The following is a 25,047-nucleotide window of genomic DNA, read 5'->3' as shown; positions in this document are numbered from 1 at the left end:
GAACTGGTGGCAGAGCCCAGATGTCATAGGGATGCGGGTATGGTCGACCCTGGTGGGGAGATGGGGAGGTGCGGGACTGGAGAGGGGCCTGGAAGGGGGCTCAGAGCATTTCAGGGAGCTGGAGGGAGCAGCAGACTGGGCAGAGGTCAAGGGGGGCCTGGGAAAGGAACCCAGCTGCTGTGGGATGAGAAAGGCCCACCACCAGAGACCCCCAGCCATCAGACTCACCCTGTAGCTAGAGACTCCCCCAGAGCATAAGCCACAGCCTGAACCCCCATCCTGTCTCACCAGCAGTCCTGCGTGGTCCCTCGGCCCCTGTTAACTCCCCATCCAAGTGCAGGGGGTCTCTCTGGGGAGGGGCTAGCCCCCAAGTCTGCACCCCGGCTGCGAGGGGCATGGCCAGGGTCTCGGCTAGAACGGATTTGTGGCTTGGGGCAGGGCTGAGTGACCGGGACCTAGGCCTGCGTCTGCCCTGTGCCCCATATCCCAAAGCCCTCTCCCCATCTCTCTACCCCTCCGAGTTGTTAGCAGCCAAAAAAGGGGCTGGCCCAGCATCACGGAGGAATGTCCCCTTCAGTGCTCCCAGGAACAGCCTCCTGGGTCACTCCCTTGTCCCCAAGGCTCCTGAGTCTCCTCCTGGGAGTCCCCCATGATAGTCACACAGTGGCTGTCTTCATCTCAGGCACCTTCAGGCTCAGGTGGTATCCCTTCCAAACGGGACGGTGCTTCAGGAGGCTTGCAGAGAGGTCAATGCCCAAAGGAGGCTGGCAGCGCCAAGGGTGGGATCCCAGGCATCTGCAGGGAGCGTTGGTGGGTAAGGAGGTACCTGACGTACCGTGAGCCATGCGTGGCCGGAGAAGTCAGCCTTCACCTCTGAGGGCCCCTGGGCCTGCTCCCCACCACACACCCCTGCTCATCCCCAAGAGAAAAGGAGAAGAGAACTCAACTTCTTGAGGATTTATTGGGCCGGGGGCTGTCCTGCCTTCCAGCCAGGCCCAAGCAGGTCCCGCACCAGGGATGGGCTGGCTGGAGAACCAGTCCTTAGGCTGCCCGAGACTGCGCTCTTGCATTTCTCTGAGTGTCTGCTGCTCGTCGGTCCAGCCACACTGCCATGGGGCCAAGCCACTGGGACTCCCGGGTCCCCAGCTTGCTAAGTGACCTTGGCTCGATTCCTTGCCCTGTCCGGGCTTCAGTCTGCTTATCCTCCACGGGAGAGTGTTACTTTCCTGTCAAAAGACAGGTCCACTGCCCTCAGTGTCACAGATTCCATGGAAGCAGATGGGGTTCAGGTCTCCCTTTTCTGTGAGTCACGGCATCTGCTGCTCCTTGAGGCCTTTGTCTCTCAGTTTCCATCTGGTGCAAACAGACTCAGACGCCAGGGCCTCAGACCCCAGGGAGCCAGGCGTCCACAACCCATGGCAGGAGAAAGTTGGACCAGAGCAGGGAGTGGGCCAATTCACAGGCCAGGTACCAGGGTGGGGTCAGGAGGAGCTGGGCTTCTCCACTGACGGGTAGAGCTTACGCAGGCTGGAGTCCAGGAGGAAGTCCACTGACCTGTGGGGTGGTGGACAGTGGTGAGCAAGTGACCACTGGGAGCTAGAGGGGGGAAAGGGAGGTCGGAGGTCAGGGCTAGGGAAGGGACTCCTAGATGCAGGACACAAGTGCCATCCAGGTGGCAGACATCACCCTTTTCTTTATTCGGTTGGGGAAACTGAGGCACACAGAGGGTAAAAGGCTCCCTTAGGGCCTTTGGGTCAGCTGTGCTCCCTTGGGAGAGGACTGCTCTTCCCACTCTGTGTTGGGCTGGTTGCGTTGGCCCCATTCTCTGGTTCTAAGAGCAGGAACATGACCCAAGTGTGGCCAGTCTGAAAAGAGAAATTGGCTCAAGGCGGGTGCTCAGTCCAGAATAGACCGATCAGCCCTCCTTGGGATTTTTTTTGTCAACTATGAGAAGCTTCCTATGGGCTTGCTAAGCTGGTGGGAAAGAAGCTAGGAGCTGCTGGAGGCCATCTCTGCTCCCACGTGGGGAAAGTGAGTGAAGCCAACATGGGGTGGTGTGGGAAGAAGGGCAGCAGGATGCAGAAACCAAGACCCCTAATGACATCATTTGGGTGCCTTGATCCAGCCATGCCCGAAGCAGAATAACTCTGGACTTTTCAGTTTCATGAAATAATTCATTCCTATTTTATTTAACTCAGTTTCAGTTGGGCTTCTGTCACCAAAATCTCCCCAAATCCATCTCCTCCAATGTGTACCTGTTTCTGCCTGCCTTGGGCTGTTCTGTAACACTAGGTTTTCTTTCTAGAATTTATCAGTCCTGTGTCCCATACCCTCAAGGTACTGCCCATACCTTTACTGCCAAAGTACCTGCCCGAACACAGGCACAGACTGTCCTTTCTCTCTCAGAAGCCCTGGCTGCCAGCCCTGCCTCTGCTGCTATTGTTCTGTGCAAAGTGGGGACAGCCCCCACCTCTCAGCGCTTATCTCCACCTACAGAGTGGATGACCCCTGAGGCTGGAAGGGGTACCCACCTGTCAATGGGGTGGATGATGACAGGGATGACCAGAAGCCCCAGTGCAGTGGTGGTCCACTTGCGGACAGACAGCGGCCAGCGGGTGGCAGTGCCCAGGATGTAGAGAGAGGCAGCACACACGCGGTTGATAGTGAAGCCTGGGATAGCCACAGAAGCCAGGGCCTGCCACACGAAAGTGTCCACCACAGCCACAGTCACCCTGGTGCTGCGGCCTGCTTCAGAGCTCGGTACCTGGTAGGGACAAGAGATCATTAATCCAGCAGGGGCAGAGGTGGGACACCCTGTGGACCAGGGGCATGAGGCTGGACCAGGGGAGGGAAGTGGCCAGTGGGGTGGTGGGGACAGAACCACACTACTGTCGGGCTCTGGACTGTACCAATTCAGGGCTGAGGGTGGACTCATTCACATCCAGAACTGGGGTACAGGCTAGGTCACATGCAGGGCTGGGGACAGGGGGCGCTACCCTACAAACAGGACTGGAGTATGGACTGCAACAGGCAAGGTTGTAGGGATTGGACTGTCCCACCAGGGATTTTACTATACGCAGGCTGTGGACTGAATCACAAAGGGAGTGGACTAGGGTGAGGGGTTGAGGGGCAAACCAACACTCACAGCTCCTGCCTTCTTGCCCTTGTCAATGGCATCGGCCAGCACGTAGGAGCTGGACACACCATAGCTCAGCCACACCACAGCTGCTGGCACCAGGGAGCGGAATGCCTCTCCCACCTCATTGGCATAGCCTGTTGGGGAGGAGACATTTAATTCCAATGGCGGTGGGCAGCTGGATGGCTCAGTCCATTAAGCATCTGACTCTTGATTTTGGCTTAGGTCATGATCTCACGTTTATGAGATCGAGCCCTGCGACGGGCTCCAAGTTGTGCATGGAGCCTGCTTAAGACTCTCTCTCTCCTGCTCCCTCTGCCCCTTCTCTCTCTCTGTCTCTCTAAAAAAAGAACAATAATAGTAACAATAATTCTGGTGGTGAGGAGCGGGGACGGTTTGCTCCACAAGGGGGCACTAGTCCTAATTCCAGCCTGCTAAGCAGTAGCTGGGTGACCTTAGATAAGTGATTTTATTTCTCTGAGCTTCCCTTTCCCCGTCGATAGAAAGGCACCCATGAAGTCCACCTCGACTCTACGGCCATTGTGGGAGAGCTGAGTACAGTCATAATAATCATTCCCTTGTCTTCCCAGTCTGGGTTCTAGAAGCATGAGCACTAATGCGGAGACTAAGAGCAGGTCTGCTGATGAGGCACTCGCCCTGTGCCAGGTCTTTCCTGTGCCGTATCTCATTCTACACTTCCAACTACCACCCCATGAGAGAGACACTGTTCATCTCTATGTGCCGAGAAGAAAACCGAGGATCAAACAAACAGAGCCAGTATGAGAGTCCAGATAGCGACTCCACAGCCAGGGCCCAGACATACCAGAGGGCAGCCCACTCACCCGGTTCCTCCTAGACCCGCTGGAACGTACACCTTGGAGACTATCGGCACAGACCCTGAGGGCAGGGCTGGGCCGACCAGAGCTGTGTGACCTTGGGCAAGTCCCGAGCCCTCTCTGAGCCACCTCTGGCCCATGCAGAATGAGAACTATGATCCTTCCACCTTCTCCAGGGCCCTGACCGGCGTCTGGCCACCCTTGCCTCTCCAGCCACATGGGGGGGGGGGGGTCGCCGTGTCCCTCACCCCCCACTCACCTAGGTACCGTACCCACGTGTCCCGGAAAAGATCGCGCTCAGCACCCCGCGGGGGTGGCTCAGACATGGTGCTTCCGCCTCGGCAGGAGCCACTGCAGCCGGTCCTGCTGCCTTTACAACCTCAGCTTCCACTACCGCTCCGGTCTGCCGCGGCGGGTCCGGCTGAAGGTCCCGGGCTGAAGGACAGGTCGTGCGGTCCCTGCTGGCAGGGAGCGTCTGCAAATTACCCCGCGCACCGAAGCCCCTCTCCCAGGCTCAGGTTTTACAGATTAATATTCTTCACGTTTTCTCTGGGGTTGAGTGGTTGGCGCAATTCTTGCCCGCGACTGACTGTGGTTTTAGAGCCAAAGAGACTGGGGTTCAAATGCGGCATGCTACACTTCCTAGTTACATTTTATAGCTGTGTGACCTCATGCAAGAGACTGTACTCTGTAACCTCATTTTATTAATTTATTAAATGGGGAACACAGTGTTCACTCCCGGGACAGTTGCAAGGATTGATTATAAGAAATCATTTATTAAGTTTACTGTTGCCAGACCATTGACTAAAGACTAGACAGATTACTTCCTTAAAGCCTCCCACCCACCTGGGACCCCCATTTTACAGACGAGGAAATAGAGGCACACACACACACAAATCGGTCACTTTCCCGAGTCATACAGCTAAGAGGTGAAGCGGGCGTTTGAATCCAGGCCATGGCTCCAGATCTCGCGCTCTTAAGTTGAGCTGAGTTAATGAGGCTGGAGGAGTGAACAGGGGCGAGGTGGATATTTGGACTCGAGTGCCTTCCTGCCAGGTGCCATGTTAATTTATCAAGCTCTGAGGTCTAACTGGATCGGTATAACCCCCAGACCAAGATTCTTGGGGGCAGGACCTAGAATGGATGAATGAATGAATGAATGAATGAATGAGGCAAGGAAAACAAAACATCAGGGAACTGAGCAGAACAGAATGAGTGGTCTTGGGTGATAGTGATTACTAAGAAACTCTTCCCCAGCTGGACCTCAGTTTACTCACGTGAGCAATGACTGCACTTCACTAAAGCTGTGAATCCTTTGGATTTTGGAGGTATCAGGCAGCGAAGAGGCAGCCATTAAAGACAGGTGGTCCTGGGTTCAAAATACCAGTTGTGTCACCTATTGGCTAGGTCTGTAAAACCCACTGGTAGCCCATGTTTACTGAGCGCTCACTTGTTAAGGCTCACTTCTAAGCGCTTTGCACGTATTATTACCTTGAATCTCTGCAACCACACAGGGCCGCAAGCACAGGGTTGCTGCGTGGTACCCAGTAGGAGCGCATTTTAAAGAATTAGCTTTTTATTATCATCAAATAAAGGTGGGGGAAATAAAGACCTTGGTTCAATATCAAGGACTCCATTTTCAGCGTCTCTGTTGTTGTATGGTCGTGTCGGGCAGCCGGCTCAGCGGTGACCTCGCAGAAAGCTGGGCTCGGGACCAAAAGCACTCTGCAACCCCGGAAACACCGATAGTGCTGGCGCGGAATTAGGAGACGGTCCCTAGCGCCACGTGAGCGTCGCTCGTCCGCTTCCCTCCCACTCTATGCCCACTGCAGGCGCGGCACGTTCTCCCTACACCCGCACAGATCCGCGCGCTAGAACCTTTCGGCGCGTATCCACAAACCGAGTGGGGCGGGGCCTCCGCCCAGACCTTGAAGGCGGCCAGGAGACCCCTTGGTGCCCTTAACAAAGATGGCAGAAGACAGCCCATCGGCTGGACCAATCGGGAAGCAAGCTGGCCGTTGGGCCCCATGGGAAAGCGCGCCAGAGAGAGGCAGCAGGTGGCTTCTGCGCATGCACCCCACCTACTGGCAGCTAGGTGATGCTACGGAGGCGTAAATGTTGTCATTCGGAGTGAGGGGCAGCGAGGGGCGAGGCGGTGGACATTGACTTCCATTCCCTGTGCACTGAACGTTGCTTTATTCATTGGTTAATTTTCCTAACAGAGCGCTCTAAACCAAGGTCGGGATGACCCCTCCTAAGCGGTCTGGCTGGTGCCGGCGCAGTCTCAGGCCGCTCCCGTCCGCGCCAGCCCTGTCCCTTCTCCCTTAGCTTCCCCAGACCATCTCCCCGCGCTAGGCCAGGACGCCTGGCTCTCGGAGGGAAAGAAGAACCTGCGAGGGCCCGGGGGGCGCTTTCCAGTGTTCGTTTGCGGGGCGTGGCGTTGGGTTACGTGCTGTGGTTGCCCTCAGGGTCCGTGCCCTCCAGTCCGTGGTGGCTGAGCGCCCCCTTGGCCATCCCTGCTTGTCCCTGTGGACGGCGGGGCTGGGGGCCTGTGAGGCTATTTGTGGCTGCCCCCAGATGCTGGGCCGGCCTTTGGCCCCCTGCCCGGGCAGCCTTCCCGCCAGACACCAGGAACCCAGTGCACCCGCCCTACGCCTCCCACAGAGACAGGACTGCCAAAGCCTTGCTGAGGTCAGTCAGGAAGCGGGCTGGCCCGCACTGTGGGAGACTCAGACTGGGAAAGGCCTTCGCTGAGATCTACTGTCTTAATCCCACTTGTCATTTTTGTGTGCGGTGCTCAAATGGAGAGTTACTTGATGAGTAACTGGCAGCCCTAAAAAGGGGAGGGGGTGGAAGCCTCAGGATTCACTCCCCCCCTTAGGCTCCCTGGCCCATCCTGGAGCTGGGATCCCGAGGTAATTTCCCTGTGCTTTGCGTTGGAGGACAGTGGCTGGCTACCAAATCTCTGTCCTGAGAAGCTATGAGTCACTGACAATCAGTAATTAAAGAGACAGCCAGTGGGTCCCAAGAGTTGCGGAAGCCTCAAGGTGGCCTCCCTGTCTACCCCTGAGTGGGAAGATCTATACTGACTCAGGCCATCCCTGAGACCTGGTGGGAAAAGCCAAAAGGTCCCACCCTTGGAGACAGAAAGTTTAGAAGAGCCTTTGACCCCCACCATAACTCTAGCAAGCTCCTACCTTGCTACGCCTCATAAGGACCTAGACTTAACATTTTCACTTGGGAGCAAGTTCCTCCCCTGCAGCTGGCTTCCCTTAAGTGTTAGGTCTCAATCTCTCCCCCATTTTCTAATTTCTGTCCTGCTGCCACCTGCATCTTCCCCCCCCCCCACCCCTTCCTGTCTCAGCTGTCATTGGACAGGTGAAGTTGGCACAGCTTATAGGATGGTAGATCCTATCATGGTGCCCAGCCCCTGGGGACTCCTGAGTAATTTGAGAGGCAAGGAGACCCTCTCCTGCTGCTCCCCCTCTTCCTAATTCTGAAATGAAAGTTCCCCAAATCCAGCCCAAGGTCTTTCTTGTAGCCCAGCTTTTTTGGGCATCTGGGTACGGGGAAAATGACTGCTACGAGGGACAGAAACTGACAGGGAGACACTGAGGGAGCCACGCCTGCTGTGGGAAGAGGCATTACTTGGGGGTGTCTGCCCCCAGCTGTTTCATCTTCTCTTCTGAGGCTTTGTCTGGAAGCAGGACCTCCACAGTGAAGCTGACCTTCTTGGCATGAATGAAGCTGTAGGTGTTGTCAAACCGCAGGACATCTGAGGGCAGGCAGAAAAACAGACATTCGGGCAATTCTAACAAAGGACAGAGATTTTTGTTGACTGAACAAGGCAGTGGAGTATGTGATGAGGACAAAGGCGGCATAAGCAGTGGCTCCTCCCCTTCTGAAACTTAAGTCAAGCTGGGTTGATAAGATATTCACAGAGAGAAAGAAATATAAGACAGAACATGCCAAGTGCCAGGTGAGTGAGAGAGAGAACCACATCTGTCCCAGCTTGGAAGGAGAGGACCCTATGACTGAAATCATGTAAAAGGCTTTTCAGAGGAGTTAGGGCTTGAACTGGGGAGCAGAATTAGTAGCAGCAGTTGTCATAATAATAATAGTAATGGTAACAATGGCTACCTAGGTGTCTCAGCCCTGGGATGGTAATCTATACATACTATTATATGATTGCTCAAAAGAACTCTATGAGTTCAGCATTAGTCCTGCTTTATAGCGTATAAAAAGGAGGTCACTGTGTCACACGGTGAGGAAGTGATGGAGCTGGAATTTCCCTCTGACCTGCATTGCTGCCTGACTTGGGCCCTGGAAAGACAAGCCCCATTCAGTTTCTGGCAAAGGGAAAATATACAGAGTTTTTGAACCAGGAATTTCTCCCACAGAGAGAGAAATGGACAAAGATGCACACTGCACCCCTGTCTGTAATCAGAAAGATTAGGAAAACTCAAATGGGCATGGAGTTGGCAGAAAAGGCTTTGAAGCCTTGGCCAAGGAACAGACTGCTTTTAATCTAACCCTTTTCTTTTTGAGAACTTGTTCCCTTTCAGTCAAACAGCCCTTCAAGAGAACAGAGTGTGAGAACAAAATCACTGGCTCTGCCCTTTCCCTATCCTGGTCTTCTCTCACTTTTCCCAGAAAAAAATAATAAATAAATAAAACAAGCCAAAAAAAAAAAATGGGTATTGAATCCTGAGATTTCACCTCTCTCCTTTCCTGCCCTTAGATAAAATGCATAGTTTAGACATTGGGTAGACACACCACCCACACTTTCTTCATGGTGTGAAGTATTACTCATCAATTTTCTTTGCACCAGAGGTCTTTCAGAACCAATAGTCCCTCTGGAAAGAGGGACCCTTCCTCACTGCCCCAGATGACAGAGCCCCAGCAACCAGAATCAGCCATGCTGGAGGAGAGGTCTGAGCTCCTTGGATCAAGCACCAGGATCGAGATGGCTCTGCCTTGCATATTCTACCCTCAGAAACAAGGAAGGGGCTACTCAGAAGCCCGGGCCCAGGGGAAGTGGAGTTCATGAATTGCATGGTTCATTTTGACACTAATCACGTCCTGACAGACCTGTAGAGCCCCCCAGAGATCCTCCAGGCTAGGGCTCCTCAACTTTTGTTGGGGAACTGACCCCCTTGAGGATCCGATGAACGCACACCACTTCAGATCCCCTGGAGCCCTTCATGGACCCTCGGTGGGCGGGGTTTCCCAATGGGAAAGGCACAGTTCTGGAGAGTAGAGGCACATGGGTGTGATCTCATTTATATATGGAAACAAATACATCCTCTAAATTAGCTTCCTTTTATTTCTCCTGGGTCTTCTAGACCACCATGCACTCCTGGTGCACAAAGTCCAGATCGATTCTGCTGAATCTTCTTCTTTCCTAATAGAATATTCTACACTCGGGCCCTCAGGAAATATTAGTCGAGAGGAAATAAGTGAAATCAATTCAGACTTTGTTTCTCTTTCTCCCTACTTAAGCACAGGACCAAGATGGCCTGGGGAGGATTAATGTGCTTTTGCTTTGGAGGCTGGCACAGAGTTTTAATTTCTCCACTGGGTGATTATGTTCCACTTTGTAGGGAATCGCCTGGTTCTTCAAGGGCACTGCCCTCCCACAGGTGAGCTTGTAACCTCACACTGGGTTCTCTCCGGGCTCAGGTCTAACCTGAGCCACGGCTCCAGGCAACAGCTGATCCCACCTCATTGCCTTTACACCTGGGAAGGGGATGTGGATGCTGTGACCTGCCTCTAATCCTCCTTGGAATGGACAAGAAGCAACTCCCAGTCAAGGCCCTGCAGGCAGATAAATGTTCCGTCTGGGGATGTAACCAGGAAGAGCTAACATAAAATTGGCGTTTGCAAACCTAAGCCTGATTATGCTGTAAGGTTCCCAGTCCTTTCTCAGGCTGCGTCCTTCGGATACTATAGACGGTAACGGGCAATGCTGGAAAATGGTCTGGGACTCCACTCTTTCCTCTGTCGCATCAGGGACAGACCTGATCGTCTCTAGGATAGGCCATGACCTAGAGATCTGGACCAGGACTCTAGGATTCCCTCATGTCTTCTGTCTTTTGGTGTGTACGCAAACTACTTTCCGGGAGAGAGAACATGCCTTCTTTTCCATACCTCTGTTCATTAAAAAAAAAAAAAAAAATCAAGCTTAGAGGTGCCTGGGTGGCTCAATTGATTAAGCCTTTGCCTTTAGCTCAGGTCATGATCCTGGTGTCCTGGGATTGAGCCCCATGTCGGGCTCTCTGCTCAGTGGGGAGTCTGCTTGTCCCTCTCCCTCTGCCTCTCCCCCCTACCAAGCCCTACTCGTGTTCTTGCTCCCTCTCTCCCTCTCAAATAAATAAATAAAATCTTTTCTAAAAATTCAAGCTTCTATACAAAATATGCTCTGTGGATAATAGTATCTGGGCTGGTGTGCTGGGCCTTGTTCTTGCCGAAGCACACAGAAATACGCCTTCTCCTCCAAGGGCCTGACCGCTTGCTCGCTAACAACACTCCTCCCTGGGGAGCCATGCCACAGAGCACCTGTGAGGAAGGGGCGGTCGAGACCGAAGGTTGCCTGGCAGGTGGGGAAATACACAGCATTGGAGGTTGGGGTGATGGTGTGAGACATCTTGGGGCTAGCTCCGATATCTCCTGGTGATGCTACCCTAGAAATGGGGCACAGGGCTTCTCTCATCTTCAGCACCATCTCCAGGATGGCCCTTCTCTCCGCACAGGTCTTGCCCTAATGATGACAATGGTGACTACAGTGTGTGGAGTGCTGGCTGTACCCCAGGCACTAGGCTAAGTGCTGCCCATTTAATCATCATGTATCCCCATGAGGTAGAGAATTTGATCCCCACTGTAGCAATCAGGAAACTGAAGCTCGGAGAGGCTAAGTCACTCGCCTAAGGACTAGTCAGTACGCAAATCCAAGTCAGCTCGATGACAAAGCCCTTGCTCTCATTGCTTTTCCACGCCTGGCACATTGGCTCAGATAGAAAGGAAACTGGAGGTTTGAAGGGCTTTTTGTGTGTGTATCTGGTTTTTCTGCTTACAGATGTAGTACATGGTCATTGTAAAATAACCTAGTTGCAGAACTAGTATAAAAAAGTAAAGCCTTCTAGAAGCTTCCTACCATCCCAGAGATAACCACCGTTACATTTAGCATACATTCCTCAGAATTCTTTTCAATGTATATACTTAAAAAAAAAAAAAAGGTGAGAGTATACCGTATGCTATGTTTCATTCTTTGTTTTTTTAACACGTATGAGACACTTTAAATGTCAATTTATTCTCTCAAATAGGTATAATGTATTCCGTTGTACACATGGACAACAATTCTTTTAACAAGACCTTTTTAAGGCCATTTGGTTTATTGCCAGTTGCGCAGGCTGCTAGGAACATCCTTGTACCTATATCTTTATGTCTTTGTGTAAACATTTCTGTAGGATAAATTTCCAGAAGTAGAATTGTTGGAATTTTAATGAATACCGTGACTTTGAGGGAGATAAAACGCTTTCAAATGCCTGTTTGCCATTCTTACTACTTCTGGCTAAACTTCCTGTTCATGTCCTGTACCCGGTTTTTGATCAAGGTGGAGATTAGTGAAGCTCAGGGGGGTCAGGACTGGGCTTTTCGGCATTCTGCTCACCCTGGGATCCCTGCACATGCCCATCAGTTCTGCCTCTCTGATGTCGGGGAATGGTCACAGTCACAGATCCAGTTAAACTTGGACCAGAGGGCAGGTGTTCTGAACCCCAGTGATCACTTAGCACCGTGACTCACCTCGACCTGGAAGTATCAGGTCAGAGTCCCACCCCGCTGCTAACCAGCTGGGCCCCCAGGTGATTTCACCTCTCCAAGCCTAGGCTCGTTCCCTCATCGGTGTAAGGAGAAGGTTTTACAGATGGAGCCCCATGTCTAGTTCTTACAGTCCAAGAGCCTAAATCCATGGAGAAAGAGGGACCTCACAGGCAGACAGCCAGGGCAGGGGCTTTAAGCCAAGACAGAGGTACTTACAGATGCCAGGATTGCTGCAGGTGAGGGTCCCATCCTCAGGGACCAGGTGGGCATTGTACCTCTGGCTGGAAAGCACCTCCGTCATCTCGCCTGCCCGCTGCCGCTCCCCCATCTTGGTCTTCAGGAAAATCCCAAAACCGATGTCCGAGCCATCTGACATGAATTGCCACCTGTGGGGGACACCCGCTCATTCAGACGTGACCGTGTCTGCGTGTGCACTCTCCGGGGGTCCTGCCACCGGGGCTTCTCCCGCCCCAGCCCGCCCACTGGCACCTATGGCTGAAAGGCACAGGTGGCCTCCCAGGGTCCAGAACACTACCTGAGGACACAGCCAGGGAAGAGGATCTCATACTCCACTTGGTGGGAGGAGCCACGAGAAATCTGCACGCTGTGCTCGTACTGCTGTTTCACCTGATCTCGCACATAATACTTCTTGGGAATGTCACCCCCATAGTTGATCTAGAAGCAAACCCCAGAGTGAACTGGAATGTGCATTTGAGCCAGGCTTCCCTGGTGATCCTTAGCCCCTCCGGGCTCTGCAGGGAACGACGCGGCCCGTACCTTGGATTTGCACTTGGGGTTTCCATCAGGATCAGTCATGGTGCCCCCATACTCCACAGGCAGCTGGTCAGGGCTGATATATTTCAGTAAAACCTCCTTCCAGTTTGCTGGCAGTGGAGGGAAAGAAGGAGAAAAAAAGGATCACCACTAGGCAGGATTGCATCATAGCCCTGGAGGTCAACACAAAAGGGGCAGGAAAAACCCGTCTGCCCCAGCACAGAAAACACAGACATTAGGAGCCCACGATGTGCGCACAGCTCTGCAGGGGGTTCAGGACTAAGCATCATCTAGAGGACTGCCCTTTCCCTGGACTAAGAATCAGACCACCTAGAGTCCTGTCTCCATTGCCTCTGGCCAGCTGAGCAACCTTAAGTCAAGTCATTTCATCCTGAGCCTGGTTCCTCCTGCCCCGCAAGGCTACGTTGGGAGTGAAGTGAACTAACTACTTGAGAAGGTGCTGTAAACTGTTAACTCCCTACTCGTATGAGAGTATATGATCACTCCCAGGCAGGCGGTACAAATACCTGGCGTGCAATCAGAGGGAACAAAGAAAAGAGGGAAGGGCATCCCACGCGGAGGGAACAGCGTGTGCGGCAAGCAGGAGGGCCTGAGTCACCCTGACCTGTCCTGGGCAGACGGAATTCTAGGAGGGGCCGACCACGTCTCATTCCCTGCTTTCACCTACACGTAATCGTGCTCAGTCGTGACTTACCGACTGCGCCACTGTCGAGTGGCCCCTTAAACGGGGTTTCCTTGGCTTTACGCCAGCCACGACTTCGCATCTGCTCTGTTTTTCAGGCTGTCTAGCTGCCGGTGACTCGGCTTTTTTTTTTTTTTTTTTTTTTAACAACCAAGCCCTTTCCTGAGTAGGAGAGTTTGACTGTAGTGCAACCGATGCTGAGAACCACTTCGCCACTCCAAATTCCTAAACCAGTATCGGCCAAGCACAATATTTTGATACTGGAAACCTTTCCGTGCCGACTCTGTGGACCATAAATAGGAGGCAGCTCCAAGTCAGGGGGTATGACCCAGGGTCCTCGGCTGCTGGGGCCAGCTGCAAGCCCACGGAGGCTGGCCCGGGTCTCCCGCCCTCCGATTTCTAGGGTCCTGAGACCGTGCAACTCCTGGAACACAGAGTCTGTGGTCTCGTGGGGGGATGTAATCTGTGCTTCCTAAACTCCCCTGACCAGCCCAGATGAACGTCTTGCCTCCTCTGGTGAAGATCTGGTAGCTTCCGAGCCTGAGCAGGGTTTGGTTGAAAGGGTTTCGGGTGTGGGCGGGAGAACAGCCTGCACCCCCTCCACGCTCTGCTGCCAGGAAACCCAAGCGGCTCATGCTTGTGGTGGGTGGGAGCAGCAGCAAAGCCAAAAATCATCGGAGCCTTTTGCTCAGATTTTGTATTTCTTCCCCCAGCTCAGCTGGGGAGTTGGAATAAGGCCAGAGGGGCCCTTCCCATCTTACAAAGGGAGTAACTGAGGCAACGGGAAGCAGAACGTGTTGCTTCCAGAGTCAGGACCAGAACCCAGAAGTTCTGAACTTTCTAGAATGCTTCACGCCACTCCCAGAGCCTCACCAATACACATCGGGAAGATCTCCACTTTCCGTGTGTTGCCTAATGGTGAACATTCAGAAACCTCCAGCATCCCTGTTACCTACCCCTCACGGTCAACTCCATAGGTGGCATCAAGCCTAACATGCACCAGGTTCCAGTCTACCTTTCTGGCCTTTTCTTCCCACCAACTCCACTTAATGCTCTGGCAAAACTCTGCTCTCTCTGTCCCTGGCTGGCTTGGAGGCCGTGCATCTTCCTTGCTGGCTTCCCCTTGTGCCTTGATGTCCTCCCAGCTCCCCTGCATATCCAATCCCTGTCGTGCATGTCCCTGCCAAGCTCATCAATCACTCCCCGCTCTCCGGGGTGGGCTCCTCTTGCTCCGCCTGCCCTTGAGCTCAGACAGTCCCCAGGGTTCGGTCTCTGCTCTTCCGTGGGCAGTCTTCCCTCTCAAGATTTTAGGGGCTGCCTATAACTGAGAACTCTCAAATTTCCAAACCGCAGTTCTCTCCTCAGCTTCAGGCTTACGTATCCCCAACATCTGCACATCCCTCAGACTCCCCAAACTCAACGTCAGGGTTCTAACCCCCAGCTGAACTAATCACACCAGAGTCGTTGCAATACTCAGTCACTCATGCCAGCCATCAGAAAGTCATTCTAGATCCCTCTTCCTCCCTTCCCATGCCCAGTCGATCGGGTTCTGCTGTTTTACTTCCTAAGTAAGTCTCAAATCCCTCCTCTCCTCTCTATTCCTACCGCCAGGGCCCGGCTGGGGCTCACAACAGCTCTCACAAGGACTGGCCCACGGTGGGTGCGCATCGAAGGGGGCCACTCCTAGCTGCCCCTACCTGGAAGCGACCTCTGCCCCTATGACCTCCAAGGCACTTCGCCTCTGCCATTTCTCCTACCTTTTCTAGCCTGTATTGTCCCTTTCTCTCTAAAGGCCTCTCTCCTGTTACACTGTAAGCTCCCTGAGGAGAAGACTGGTGTTTCGTTCATCTTTGCATCTACAGTGCTGAGCTCAGTACTTTCTTCTAGAGTGTCTGAGAGAAAGAGTCCTTGTGAAAACAGAAAGGAAGACCCTAGCCCGGCCCCCACTTGCTCCTAGATCCCACTGCTCCCAAACCAGCAGAGGAAGTCTTGGCCCTAGACAGTTCTAAAGCTATCCCCTTCTAAAGCAGACCAGCCAGGGGCATTGAGAAGAGTCTGGGCTACTCACCCCCCAGGACCATGATCTTCTTGCGTGTGTCCTCACTCAGGAAGGGTTTGATGAGGTTATAGGCCACAGGAAACAGCTTGGGGGCTGGAACAGACACCAGGCGATGTGAGACCAGGAGCAAGGCGCACTCTGTCCCTGACAGTGTTCTCCACAGCCCCATGTTGGGTCACAGGTTCCCTAGTGCCATGGAGCCCACACAGGCAGCCCAGGGTGCGAGGCTTGGCATGGGCACCTCCTTGACTTCCGGCTTCCCTGTCTGGACGGCGGGTCTAGCCTTCCTACGTCACCGGTCTGAGTGGTTCCAAGGAGGCAATAAATCCTAAAAGCTTTGTGAATGTAAATTGGTCTGCCTACGTCGGGGGTCCTCAGAGCCCCTCCTCCGGCTCATCCCATTCTACTCTCCTGAGTCTGTCCCAGGAACACTTGTGGCCCCTCTTTCCCATTTGACTTCATCACAGAAAGTCCCCAACTTACCTTTAACAACGAAAAGACGCTTCAGCGTTTCAGGGTAATTTTCCTCAAACATGCAAAGAAACTGTGGAAACAAAGTGACTGAGTCCAGCGGGCCCTGCCTCCTCCGGGCCAGACTTGGCCCCCATCGCCACATTCCCCGGGCGTCCTAGCAGAGGGACCCACCCCCTCTCCCACCCCTGCTTCTCACCTCCCCAAAGGCCTCCACCGCAGGCTTCCAGAGATGCTTGAGGCCAAGACCCTCGCAGTCGTAAATCAGGGTGATGGTCTCCACCTTCTTCCCCATCTGCAGGGGACAGAGGGACAGAGGAGCAGAAAGCCACAGCGGGCTGCTGCGCTGCAGAAGGCTTCCTCCCCCCCACTTTCCAAATCGAGATGATCAGCCCTGGGCCAGAACTATGGCCTAGGCTACTCACTCTTCCTGCCGAGGGGTCCCTGTTCTCACCCAGTAAACAACTGGGTGGATCTAGATTATATCTGAGCTCCCTTCTGTTCTGCAGTCTGACCCGGTGGCCTCCCTCTTCCTCTGTGCGCAGCACCTGGTAGCACTCAGTCCGTGGGGCCTCGTGGGGCCACTGGTCCGGTACGCAGGCACAGAGCCTCTCCGTCCAACCTAAGCCCTTAAGGGTGGCCCGCTAACGCTTCTCTGCAACCCCAGCCTGCAGGGTCTCTACCCGCACTAGGCTCCCAGTGCATGTTCAAGAACGACGGTGTTGAAGTGTTCCCAGATGTATGACATCATTTCGCTGGATCCCCAACACAAGCAAAGAGGAAGTCGGGAGAGAAGTTCAGGGTGGCTCTGGCTCTCTCTTTAGCCTTTCTCTCAGAGACGGAATCACCCGTCCTTTTTTTTTTTTTTGAATCAGAGTTAGAGAAGCACAGACTCTCAGCTCATCTACACCAGCGGTAGCCAAATACTTGTCCACGGAGAGGCCGGTCCACGACAAAACGACAAACATCTTACCGGTGCCCAAATGAATGAGAAAAGCAATGATAACGTAGTGTGTTATTTATGAAGCTAAATTTCTTTGATTTAAAGGACTGGCCTTTATCCTGAGACTAGGCCATTCCTCTAGTTTCGGAGGTTAATTATGGCAATAGTAGCCAGTGAATTTTCTTTTTTAAGTCCTTACTTGGAAAAAAAAAAGAAAAATCTGGCAACATGGGTCAGTCCCTAAAACTTGGAAATTTCACTCATCCGTGAAATCCAAGGATCTGGGCTTCAGCCCCGAAGCTGTGCTTAAACCTTTGGGTCGTACGCCTGCTTCTGCTGGACCACGTCCACGGCAGTGAGCTCATTCTGAACCGTGCTAAGCCCACTCACCTTTTCGGTCTGGCGGGCACACTCCTGCAGGAGCCGCTCGCAGTCCCGCATCTTGGTCTTGAGCAAGTCCTGTTTGGTGGCTGAGAGGAGAAGCCCCTTGGCATCCAGAGGTCCAATGACATCGTACCAGATGGGGCAGCCGTCCAGGTCATAGCCACACATGCCCCCTGACAGATACTGCTGGACCACCTGGGCAAAGACACAGAGGAGGCAGCTGGTCAGCAGGCCCCGGGGGCGGCCACGCCTTCCCTGTACCCCGGGGCCTTCCTATGGGTTCATCCTCCCTCCTCCCCCTCCACAGCCTTTCCCGCTGGGTGCCCATGGATACCACTCGGGGAACCATTAGGGCTCACTTGGCATTGTCAGACCTTTTGTCTTGAGGGTCCCAGTCCGACAGACTCGGGACACAGACTGTGGGTGCAACAGACCCAACTAACACTGGGGTGGGGCGAGATCATTTGTCCTCACCTCTGGAGGCTGCCAGCTCGTGATGCTGTCGATATCCTTTTGCTTTCGGAACTCCACATGCTGCAAATATACAGTCAGGGCTTTTAAAAAAAGCGGGGGTGATGGAACCCCTTATAGGCATCTAGCAATAGGTGACACCGTGTCTCAGGTACACCATGAGAAGGCACGTGGTGGGATTAGAAAAGAAGGCACTGCCTGTTTTAGAGATCGCGGCAGAATGGATTGTAATTCTTAGTGGCCCAGAATTATGAAACTTCTGTGTTTCCAGGGAAGGGAATGCACTTTGTCCCAAAGGGATAAGGCAACGACAGTGGCCAGCTAATACTCAGATATGCCACACGAGCCAGAGGCCGTGATCGGGTGGGCAGGGTGGGCAAAGGAAGTCCAAGCCCAGTGTGATTCTGATGGGTGGGAACCAAGGCAACAGTGGCAGACGGAGCTCACCTTCCGGAGCATGGCCTCGGACTTCTGCAGGTCGAAGTTTCTTGCTGTAACAGGGAAATGTGGTCAGGGTTAGACCAGCGGGCTGGGCATCCAAGGGCAGGGAGATTTCCCTGTTCCCATGCTGAGGCTGGTTCCTCTCCAATTTCACCCCAGCTGAATCCCAGATCACCCCACATGCAGAAGCTTAATAGGAGGACTTCCGCTGGGGGCTTCTGGAACACCACAGCCCCTGAAGAGCAGGTCAAAGATCAGGACAGGTGGGTGAAGCCTTATAACGTCAGGGACAAAAGAATTTTACCCTAGTGGATGCAAGAAGTGAAAGATCTTATTTTCTCCCAGGGAACATGAACCCTGGACCCCCTTATCATTCAGCATTCCCCTTTACACGAAGTTAATCTCCTTCATGGTCTAACATCCAGTTCTGAGAACGTGAACTACAGTTCAAAGATGAACACAGCTGCCCTGTCATCCGGGGTGGATCTGGCAGAACATCCCAGTAGGATAGAGGGGTTGACGAGCCTCTGGTCAACCCTGCCATATTTTCGAAGGACCCACGCATATCCTAAAGGGACACAGAGGGCCCTCCTCCCAGGGTTGCTGGAGAGCTTCAGAATTAAAGTTCACCTGGGCCAACTCTTCATTTTATGCACCAACACCAAGTCATCCTGCTCAAGCTTGAACACAAAGACCTCACTGCCCCCCAAAGCCACCAGCTTCCAGATAACCCGAGCTGCCATTTGTACTCAGCGCTCATTGTTACGCTGAGCGGAGATCCACTGCCGAGACACTCCCAGAACAGGGTCCCTTCCTCAGCCATGGGACAAGCTTTCCAGTACAGGTGAATTCCGTGCTGCCCCCAGCATGCCCTCGGCTGTCAGGTTGCCCATCCATGGACCCTTCCTCTGACCATTCCTCACGGCCTGGTTTCAAGTCCATCTGCAGAACTTCCCTTCGTATGTTTTCCAGTCTGCCAGTGCCCTGCCACAAGTGAGCTCTCCAGAACGGGGCACGGCCCCACGTGCTGCCTACCCTTCTCCGATAAAACCTAAGAACTTTCTTGGCAACCGTCACACCCTTAACTCAGATGGAGCTTACAGTCAACTGAACCGCCCCAATCCTTTTCAGCTGTGCTGCTGTTCAGCCTCCATCCCATATGCTGTGAGGTGGTTTTCTGGGTCCTTCCCTATCAGATTTCATCTTGTTACAGGCAGCTCGCTCCATTTCATCCTTTAAAGGGTTTCTGAGATCCAGACTCCGACCAATTTTGCTAACTGACCTATGAACTGTCCCTCCCAGCCGTATGTCCTCTGTGGATCTGACTGACATCTGAGATCTGCTGACGGCCCTGGAACCTGGGCCAGAGAGGCTGCCCTCTGGACTGTCACTGGTCCCTTAATCACTGATCTCTGGGCGTGGCCAAGCACATTCCCTGACTCTGCTATCACGAAATCCACTCCGCTGTCCTGCACCCAAAGAGTGCATCAAGAGATTTGACCAATGCCACATCCGCCATCGGTGCTGAACACACATTTGTAGAACCGAACGGCCTTTACTCTTAGGAAGTTTCTTCTGATGGCGACCTTTCACGCACCATCGTGGCAGTGAGGGGCAGCTATTAGAGGAGTATAATGTGGGTCTGCATCTCAGCCCTTCCCCTTTCTCCCAGTCTGAGCTTGGACGAGATACTGCACATCTCCAACTGAATCATCTAATGATCTAGAAACACATGAAAAATGCAAAGCAACATACTATCACGATGGGGGAGCCCAGCTGGTCTGTGAAAGTGGGAATCCTCCATAGGAACAGGAGTGGTGGTGAAGTGTGAGCCCCCTTCTCTCCGACGGCTCTCCAGTTCACCTGTATCTGCCAGGGTCCAACACCCAGGGTCTTCTTCGAGGGCCCTCCCCAAGTTGCCCCTTGGCCTTGGCAGTACGCAGCCTGGTGCCTCCCCATGCCTGCTGAGTCAGGCCTCTCCAGGGCTCCTGTGCCCTGGTCAGGGGCAGATCAAAGCCTGGCCTAGGGCACTGGCAGAGAAGATGACCCAGGAGCAGCTGTCCTGGGTTCTGATTTGATCGCTTCCGAGTCCTGGAGGAGGAAGAGACTCAGACCTGCTTTGCCCCCTACCTCCCCGACAAGCACACAGTTTCTACCACCTCCTTGCTTTCCTCTGGCTGGACCCTCCTTGCTGGGAAGCCCAAAGCTCAGCCCCAGTCAGGGGGAAGCAGTACAGATTTCTGTGACTGCTCTCAGGGCTTGGGGGAGGGGGGAGCAGCAGAAAACTCAACCCAGGTGAGGGGAAGGGACCAAGAGTGAAAGCCTGAGCTCACACCTAGGTTAGAGAAAGACATTCCGTTGGCGTGCACTTTGAAAAGGTTTCCTTCAGAATCAAAGGTAGAGAGGGGAAAGGTTTCCTTTTAAAAAAAAAAAAAAAAAAAAAAAAGGCAACAAAAACCCTAATTGAAATTCACAGTGGAGTCTGACCAGGCCTGAGCTCCTGCCCAGGAAATGTGAGGCACAAGTAAAGCACTGAGGAGACACTTTCTGTCTGAAAAGGCAGTGCTTGGCTTGGGGGGTGGGGGTGGGGCCACTGTGGCTTACTGGAGAGAATGCTGGCCCAGGAGTCTGAGGCCCTAGGTTTGCGCCCTGATTCTGGTTCTCATTAGCTGTGTGCCTTCAGGTATGTGCCTTCCCCTCTCTGAGCCTCCACTCTTTCTTCCAGCAAATGAGGATGATGATACTCTTCGAAATTCTGGCAAAGAGAGGGGTTATCCCAGGACTGGGGAGTTGGGAACGTCTGGGAAACCAACTGCCAGGAGCCCGGGCAGCCTCCTCTCAGATAAAAGAGCTGTGTTATTGTTCAGCTCCCTGAAACCACACGTCTCTACCTACCAGCAGCTCGGTGGTGTGTTTGATCATCTTGCAGCCGGCTCTTAAAAGGCAGCACAGCCTTCCCACGCTGCCTCCCCACCCGATTCTAGACCAAAATACCCTCCAGCCCTGGACGGACTCCACTGCGCCCCCATACTGCCCCTCCGCCCAATCTGAGTGGGGGGGGGAGTGTCACAGCATTGGGGGGGAAGGGGCAAGTGGCACTTCCAGAGGCACACTTCGAGGGCCGAACGTGGCTTTCCTGGCTGCACCTGCCCTGGGGTGCCTACCAGCAGTCCCTCAGAGTGTGCGGGCTCCATGCCTGGGCAGAAAAGAAAAATACATCCCTTCACCTGTCCCCAGACCCCCCAGGGGATGTACGTGTGTGTCTGTGTCTATAAATAAATAACTGGGCATGGTGTGTACTTTACTCTTCGGGGTTATGGTTCTACAGCACAACCGAGTCTCTGCTAACCTAACGCAGTGGAATTCTCTCTATTGTTTCAGTGGCTGGTAATAAAGTTCCTATACAGAAAAAAAAAAAGTATGTCACAGGAGCCAGAGAAGGTGGCGCATGACTCGAACCACAGGAGAGGAGAAGACAAAAAAGAGAGGAGAGATTGCAGAGTCGGGGCATGGGGTTGAGTCGGACTCATCATGATGCTAATAGAAAGCCATACCTTTCATTAGCGCGGGCAGAGTTCTGTCATGTTACATCTTGCAATAGGCAGGGCACCCCGTCTGGTCCTGTTCTACTGGAGGGGATCCTAAAGCAGACGTGTGCCCCTGGCCCACGTGCCACAGCCAGGCCAGAGCAGAGCTGGAACTAGAACGTGGGGTCTGGAGCCGGGTGTTGGCTTGAGGGCAGTCTTGTCAACGGAGGTCAGGGGGAGTGCCCTCCACCTTCCCTCCCCCCCATGCACTCTGCCCCTCCTGCAAGCTGCCTAAACGGCTGGCCTGCCACCCCAAAAGGCCACAGAGGGGGCCAGCCTCTCCCAGGGGCCTGCACTCTGGTTCTAAACTTGGTTCTGCCTCTGACTTCCCACGTGGCTGGGTCATCCTAGGCTTTTTCTCATCCCACTGCCTCAAGCCCATCAGTAGAGTGGATTTATCAAATGGATGGAAAGTACACTGGGCTGGGAGTCAGCCCGCCAGCCCTACTCTTCTCTCTGCCTGTGGCTCAAGCTGTGTGTGACCTGGAGCAAGTTACTTCACCTCTCTGAGCCTCAGTGTTGTTATTGCACCCAAGAGGAGGGTCAAGGTTATGTAATGGCCCAGGGCCCTTTTGGTTCTAAAGGTTGAATTCTCCAGATTCTCAGATTGCCAGGGGCAGGGTTTCCAGAGGGTGCCATTCTGCTACTCAGAACAAGCCCCTGCCCCAGCCTCCCGCAGCTCCTCTTCCCTTACCTCGGAGCCAGCGCAGGAGAAAATAGTCATCTGGATTCGGCAGGGTGGGCAGCACGTCCTGGACATTCTCCCGAAACTGTAGGGAGAGGTAGGACGGTGAGTGGCAAGTCCCCCCTCCACCCCCCTGCCCGGGGCTCTCCATGGGGACTCTGCCGGCCCCCTCTTCCACACGGGGTCAACTCTGCAGACGCTGGCTGAGCACGTGGGCTGCATGGTGTACTCTTGTCTCCGGGGATAGCAAGGAGGAGGTGGGAAGGGAAACACACTACCCCTGCCTGGCTGTGTGCATTTCCACACTCCAGCGTGGTGGGCGGCCATAGGTGATCGCAGCTAACTGTGATAGTACACACTTGGGGACGTGCCACAGTCAAAGCTGTCAGTTCGCCAAGCATGCCTTGTGTGCCCAGCACTGAACTTGGCACTTACGGTATTCATACCTCACTCAGAATCCCTAGAGGTATTACTGTCCCCATTTTACAGATGAAGAAATTAGAGCTCAGAGAGGCTAAGTAACATGCCTTAGGTTGAACAGCTAGTAATCAACAGAGCTGGGATGCAAACCCCGGTCTGTCCGAGGCCAGAGCGTGCATGCTTTCCACTGTTGTCTTCTGCCCCTTAGTAATGGGCTGGTGAGCAACGTGCTGGGGGAGCAGAGGGAAAGAAGAGTTTGATTGTGATGGGCCCAGGAAGACAGCGGTCACATCTGACTTCAAAAAAACATTTGTGTTGGGCTTGAAGGACTTCAAAGGTAGTAGGAGGAGGGAGGAGGGCAAACCAGGTGGAGGGAACAGTTCCAACAGGAAGGGAGAAAGTGCAGGGAGTGCCAAGCAAGAGATAGGGACAGTGACCCCAAGGGATGGCCGCATCCACCTCCAATTGCTCACTACCCTGTAGGTGGGCACACCCCCACATGCTGTCCCCATGCCTCCTGCTCCCCGTCCCTCACCTTTCTCTAGTCACTGACCTACAGGGCAGCCGCAGAGGGGACCAGTGAGGACCCGCCACCTCTGCCTCTTGCCGAGGTCAGCCGGGGACTCAGGCCATCCCATCCCATCCCATCCCATCCCATCCCATCCCATCCCCCAGACAGCTCCCAGACTCCCAGGGAAACTGCTCATCCCAGGCCCAGGCATGAAGCCACCCCTTACCGAGGACCCTACCCAGCCCCTGGTTTCCCGTTTAATCGCCACCTAATCCCTCCTCTGCCTAACTTCCCCTGCAGGTCAGCAGTAAAACCTGAAACCTCCCTATCCAGCCTCCCTGGGATGGGGGAGACCCAGGCTGAGGCAAAGCCTTCTTGGGGTTGGTGCTTCAGCCCCACCATCGTGGCAGGAGACATCTGTCCCCCCAGCAATGGAGAACTGCTTGGCTGCCGAACCTCCCAACCTTGAGACCAGACCCCATCAATCCTGGGTCCAAGTATAGCCAACCCTCCCTCTCTTAAAGGGCAGCCAAGAGTAGATTCAGTTGGTGGACAGGGGATCCAGCCTTCAGACTGTTGCCTCCTCCTCTGCTCAGGTACCAAGGAAAGCCAGGCTTACATCCTAGCCTCCTGAAGAGCATCTGCCCAAGCCGCCAGCCAGGGAGGGGCCTGGACTGCAGGACAGGGGACCGCTAGTCTGAGCCTCAAACTAACCTCAACCCAACGAGCCACCCATAGGATCCCAGGCTTCACACGCGAAGGTGCTCCCTTCGACATCGTGGGCTCCAACTTCTCATTTCGTTTCATCTAGGAGCACACAGAGGACAGGTTTGCCCAAGGTCGCAGAGAGACTTGGTGCCCATGCAGGGGCTCTCCAAGTATCCTAAGGAGCTGTCAGGGCCCTGTTCATGGTGCCAGGGCCCCTGCAAGAGGAAAACCTCCCGGAAATGGGAGGAAACCCGGGGCCTTACCCCTGCCCCTGCCCCCAGGGCCCGGCTGCCAGTCTCGAGAATGAATATCGCCTTTGTGCCCTCGGCTGCCTCCGAGGGCTTCTAAGCAACCACTTCTTCCCAGGTGGCACCGCCAAGGGCTCGCGCGGGGCTGAGGCTGGGGTAGAGCCAAACTTCCCCCACCCCCCCGTCCTCCTCCTCAACGGGCGCAGCGAGGGTGGGGCGGGCTGCGGGGGCGAGGGGCGCGAGGGGCGCGAGGCGCCAGGTACCGCCGGCCGCAGCTCCCTCCGCTGCCCGCCCGTCCCGCACTGTCGCCCGCCCCCCGTCCGGCCCCTTCCCGGCTCGCTGCCGCGGGAGGGCGAGGCCCCGGCCCCAACCGGGGGCCGGGCTAGGGTGGCGGCTCACCTTGGCCAGTGCCTCCTTCTGCTTGGGGCTCAGATCGCCGACTCTGCCGCTCATCGTGGCTCGAGCTCGGGGCGCGGCGGTTGCGGCAGCTGATGGAGCACGGGCTCGTTCTCTGCCGCCGGAGTAAAGTCCCAGCCTTTTGCCCGGGCCGCGGGGTTGGCGGCCAAGCCCCGCCTCTTAAAGGATCCCGAGGGGTGGAGTGGGGAGGGATGCGCTGGGCGCGGAAGCATCTGGCGCGTCCCTCTCCGTCCTCCTGAAGGCCGAGACCCTGGCAGGAGGGGAGCAGGAGTGCCCACCCGGGCCGAAGCCAGTGACATTAGAAAGTCAGGAAATCTCGGTTCTAGTCTCAAATTTATCCTTAGCTCGCCTTGTGACCTTGGACGAGACACTTGTGCTCCCTGGGCCTCAGTTTCCCCATCTAGATGCTATCCGATGAGCTCTCCAGAGATG

The 25,047-nt window shown here is 54.4% G+C and overlaps 2 protein-coding genes across 6 annotated transcripts; both read right to left on the bottom strand.

Annotated features, from left to right (window-relative positions):
* Window positions 1–942: 942 nt before the first annotated feature.
* MTFP1 (mitochondrial fission process 1) lies at window positions 943–4,583 on the bottom strand. 2 transcript variants are annotated; one of them, XM_045791348.2, is made up of 4 exons: window positions 4,232–4,578; window positions 3,146–3,273; window positions 2,532–2,764; window positions 943–1,554 (listed from the first exon to the last, which is right to left on the bottom strand). In XM_045791348.2, exons 1-4 carry the CDS (start codon window positions 4,296–4,298, stop codon window positions 1,482–1,484), a joined length of 501 nt encoding a protein of 166 aa, XP_045647304.1. In that variant the 5' UTR covers window positions 4,299–4,578; the 3' UTR covers window positions 943–1,481. The 2 variants fall into 2 exon arrangements, with proteins under 2 accessions (XP_045647304.1, XP_045647305.1); XM_045791349.2 differs by lacking the exon at window positions 943–1,554 and adding an exon at window positions 1,674–1,865 and having other exon boundaries at window positions 4,232–4,583.
* Window positions 4,584–6,151: 1,568 nt separating this feature from the next.
* Window positions 6,152–24,747, bottom strand: SEC14L2 (SEC14 like lipid binding 2). 4 transcript variants are annotated; one of them, XM_045791343.2, is made up of 13 exons: window positions 24,598–24,747; window positions 23,957–24,049; window positions 22,321–22,396; window positions 18,046–18,089; window positions 17,602–17,661; window positions 17,134–17,322; window positions 16,000–16,095; window positions 15,813–15,873; window positions 15,339–15,422; window positions 12,571–12,677; window positions 12,329–12,468; window positions 12,010–12,179; window positions 6,152–7,747 (listed from the first exon to the last, which is right to left on the bottom strand). In XM_045791343.2, the coding sequence occupies exons 1-13, from the start codon at window positions 24,649–24,651 to the stop codon at window positions 7,617–7,619; spliced, it is 1,305 nt and encodes a 434-aa protein (XP_045647299.1). In that variant the 5' UTR covers window positions 24,652–24,747; the 3' UTR covers window positions 6,152–7,616. The 4 variants fall into 4 exon arrangements, with proteins under 4 accessions (XP_045647299.1, XP_045647300.1, XP_045647302.1 ...); XM_045791345.2 differs by lacking the exon at window positions 6,152–7,747 and adding an exon at window positions 7,754–10,124; XM_045791344.2 differs by lacking the exon at window positions 23,957–24,049.
* Between the last annotated feature and the right edge of the window lie 300 nt (window positions 24,748–25,047).

The sequence above is a fragment of the Ursus americanus genome, chromosome 30 (genome assembly GCF_024610735.1).
Source record: "Ursus americanus isolate L20-20 chromosome 30, mUrsAme1.1.p, whole genome shotgun sequence".
NCBI lineage: Eukaryota > Metazoa > Chordata > Mammalia > Carnivora > Ursidae > Ursus > Ursus americanus.
The sequence above is the reverse complement of the archived record's forward strand: the minus strand, read 5'-3'. Positions and strand labels throughout refer to the sequence as shown.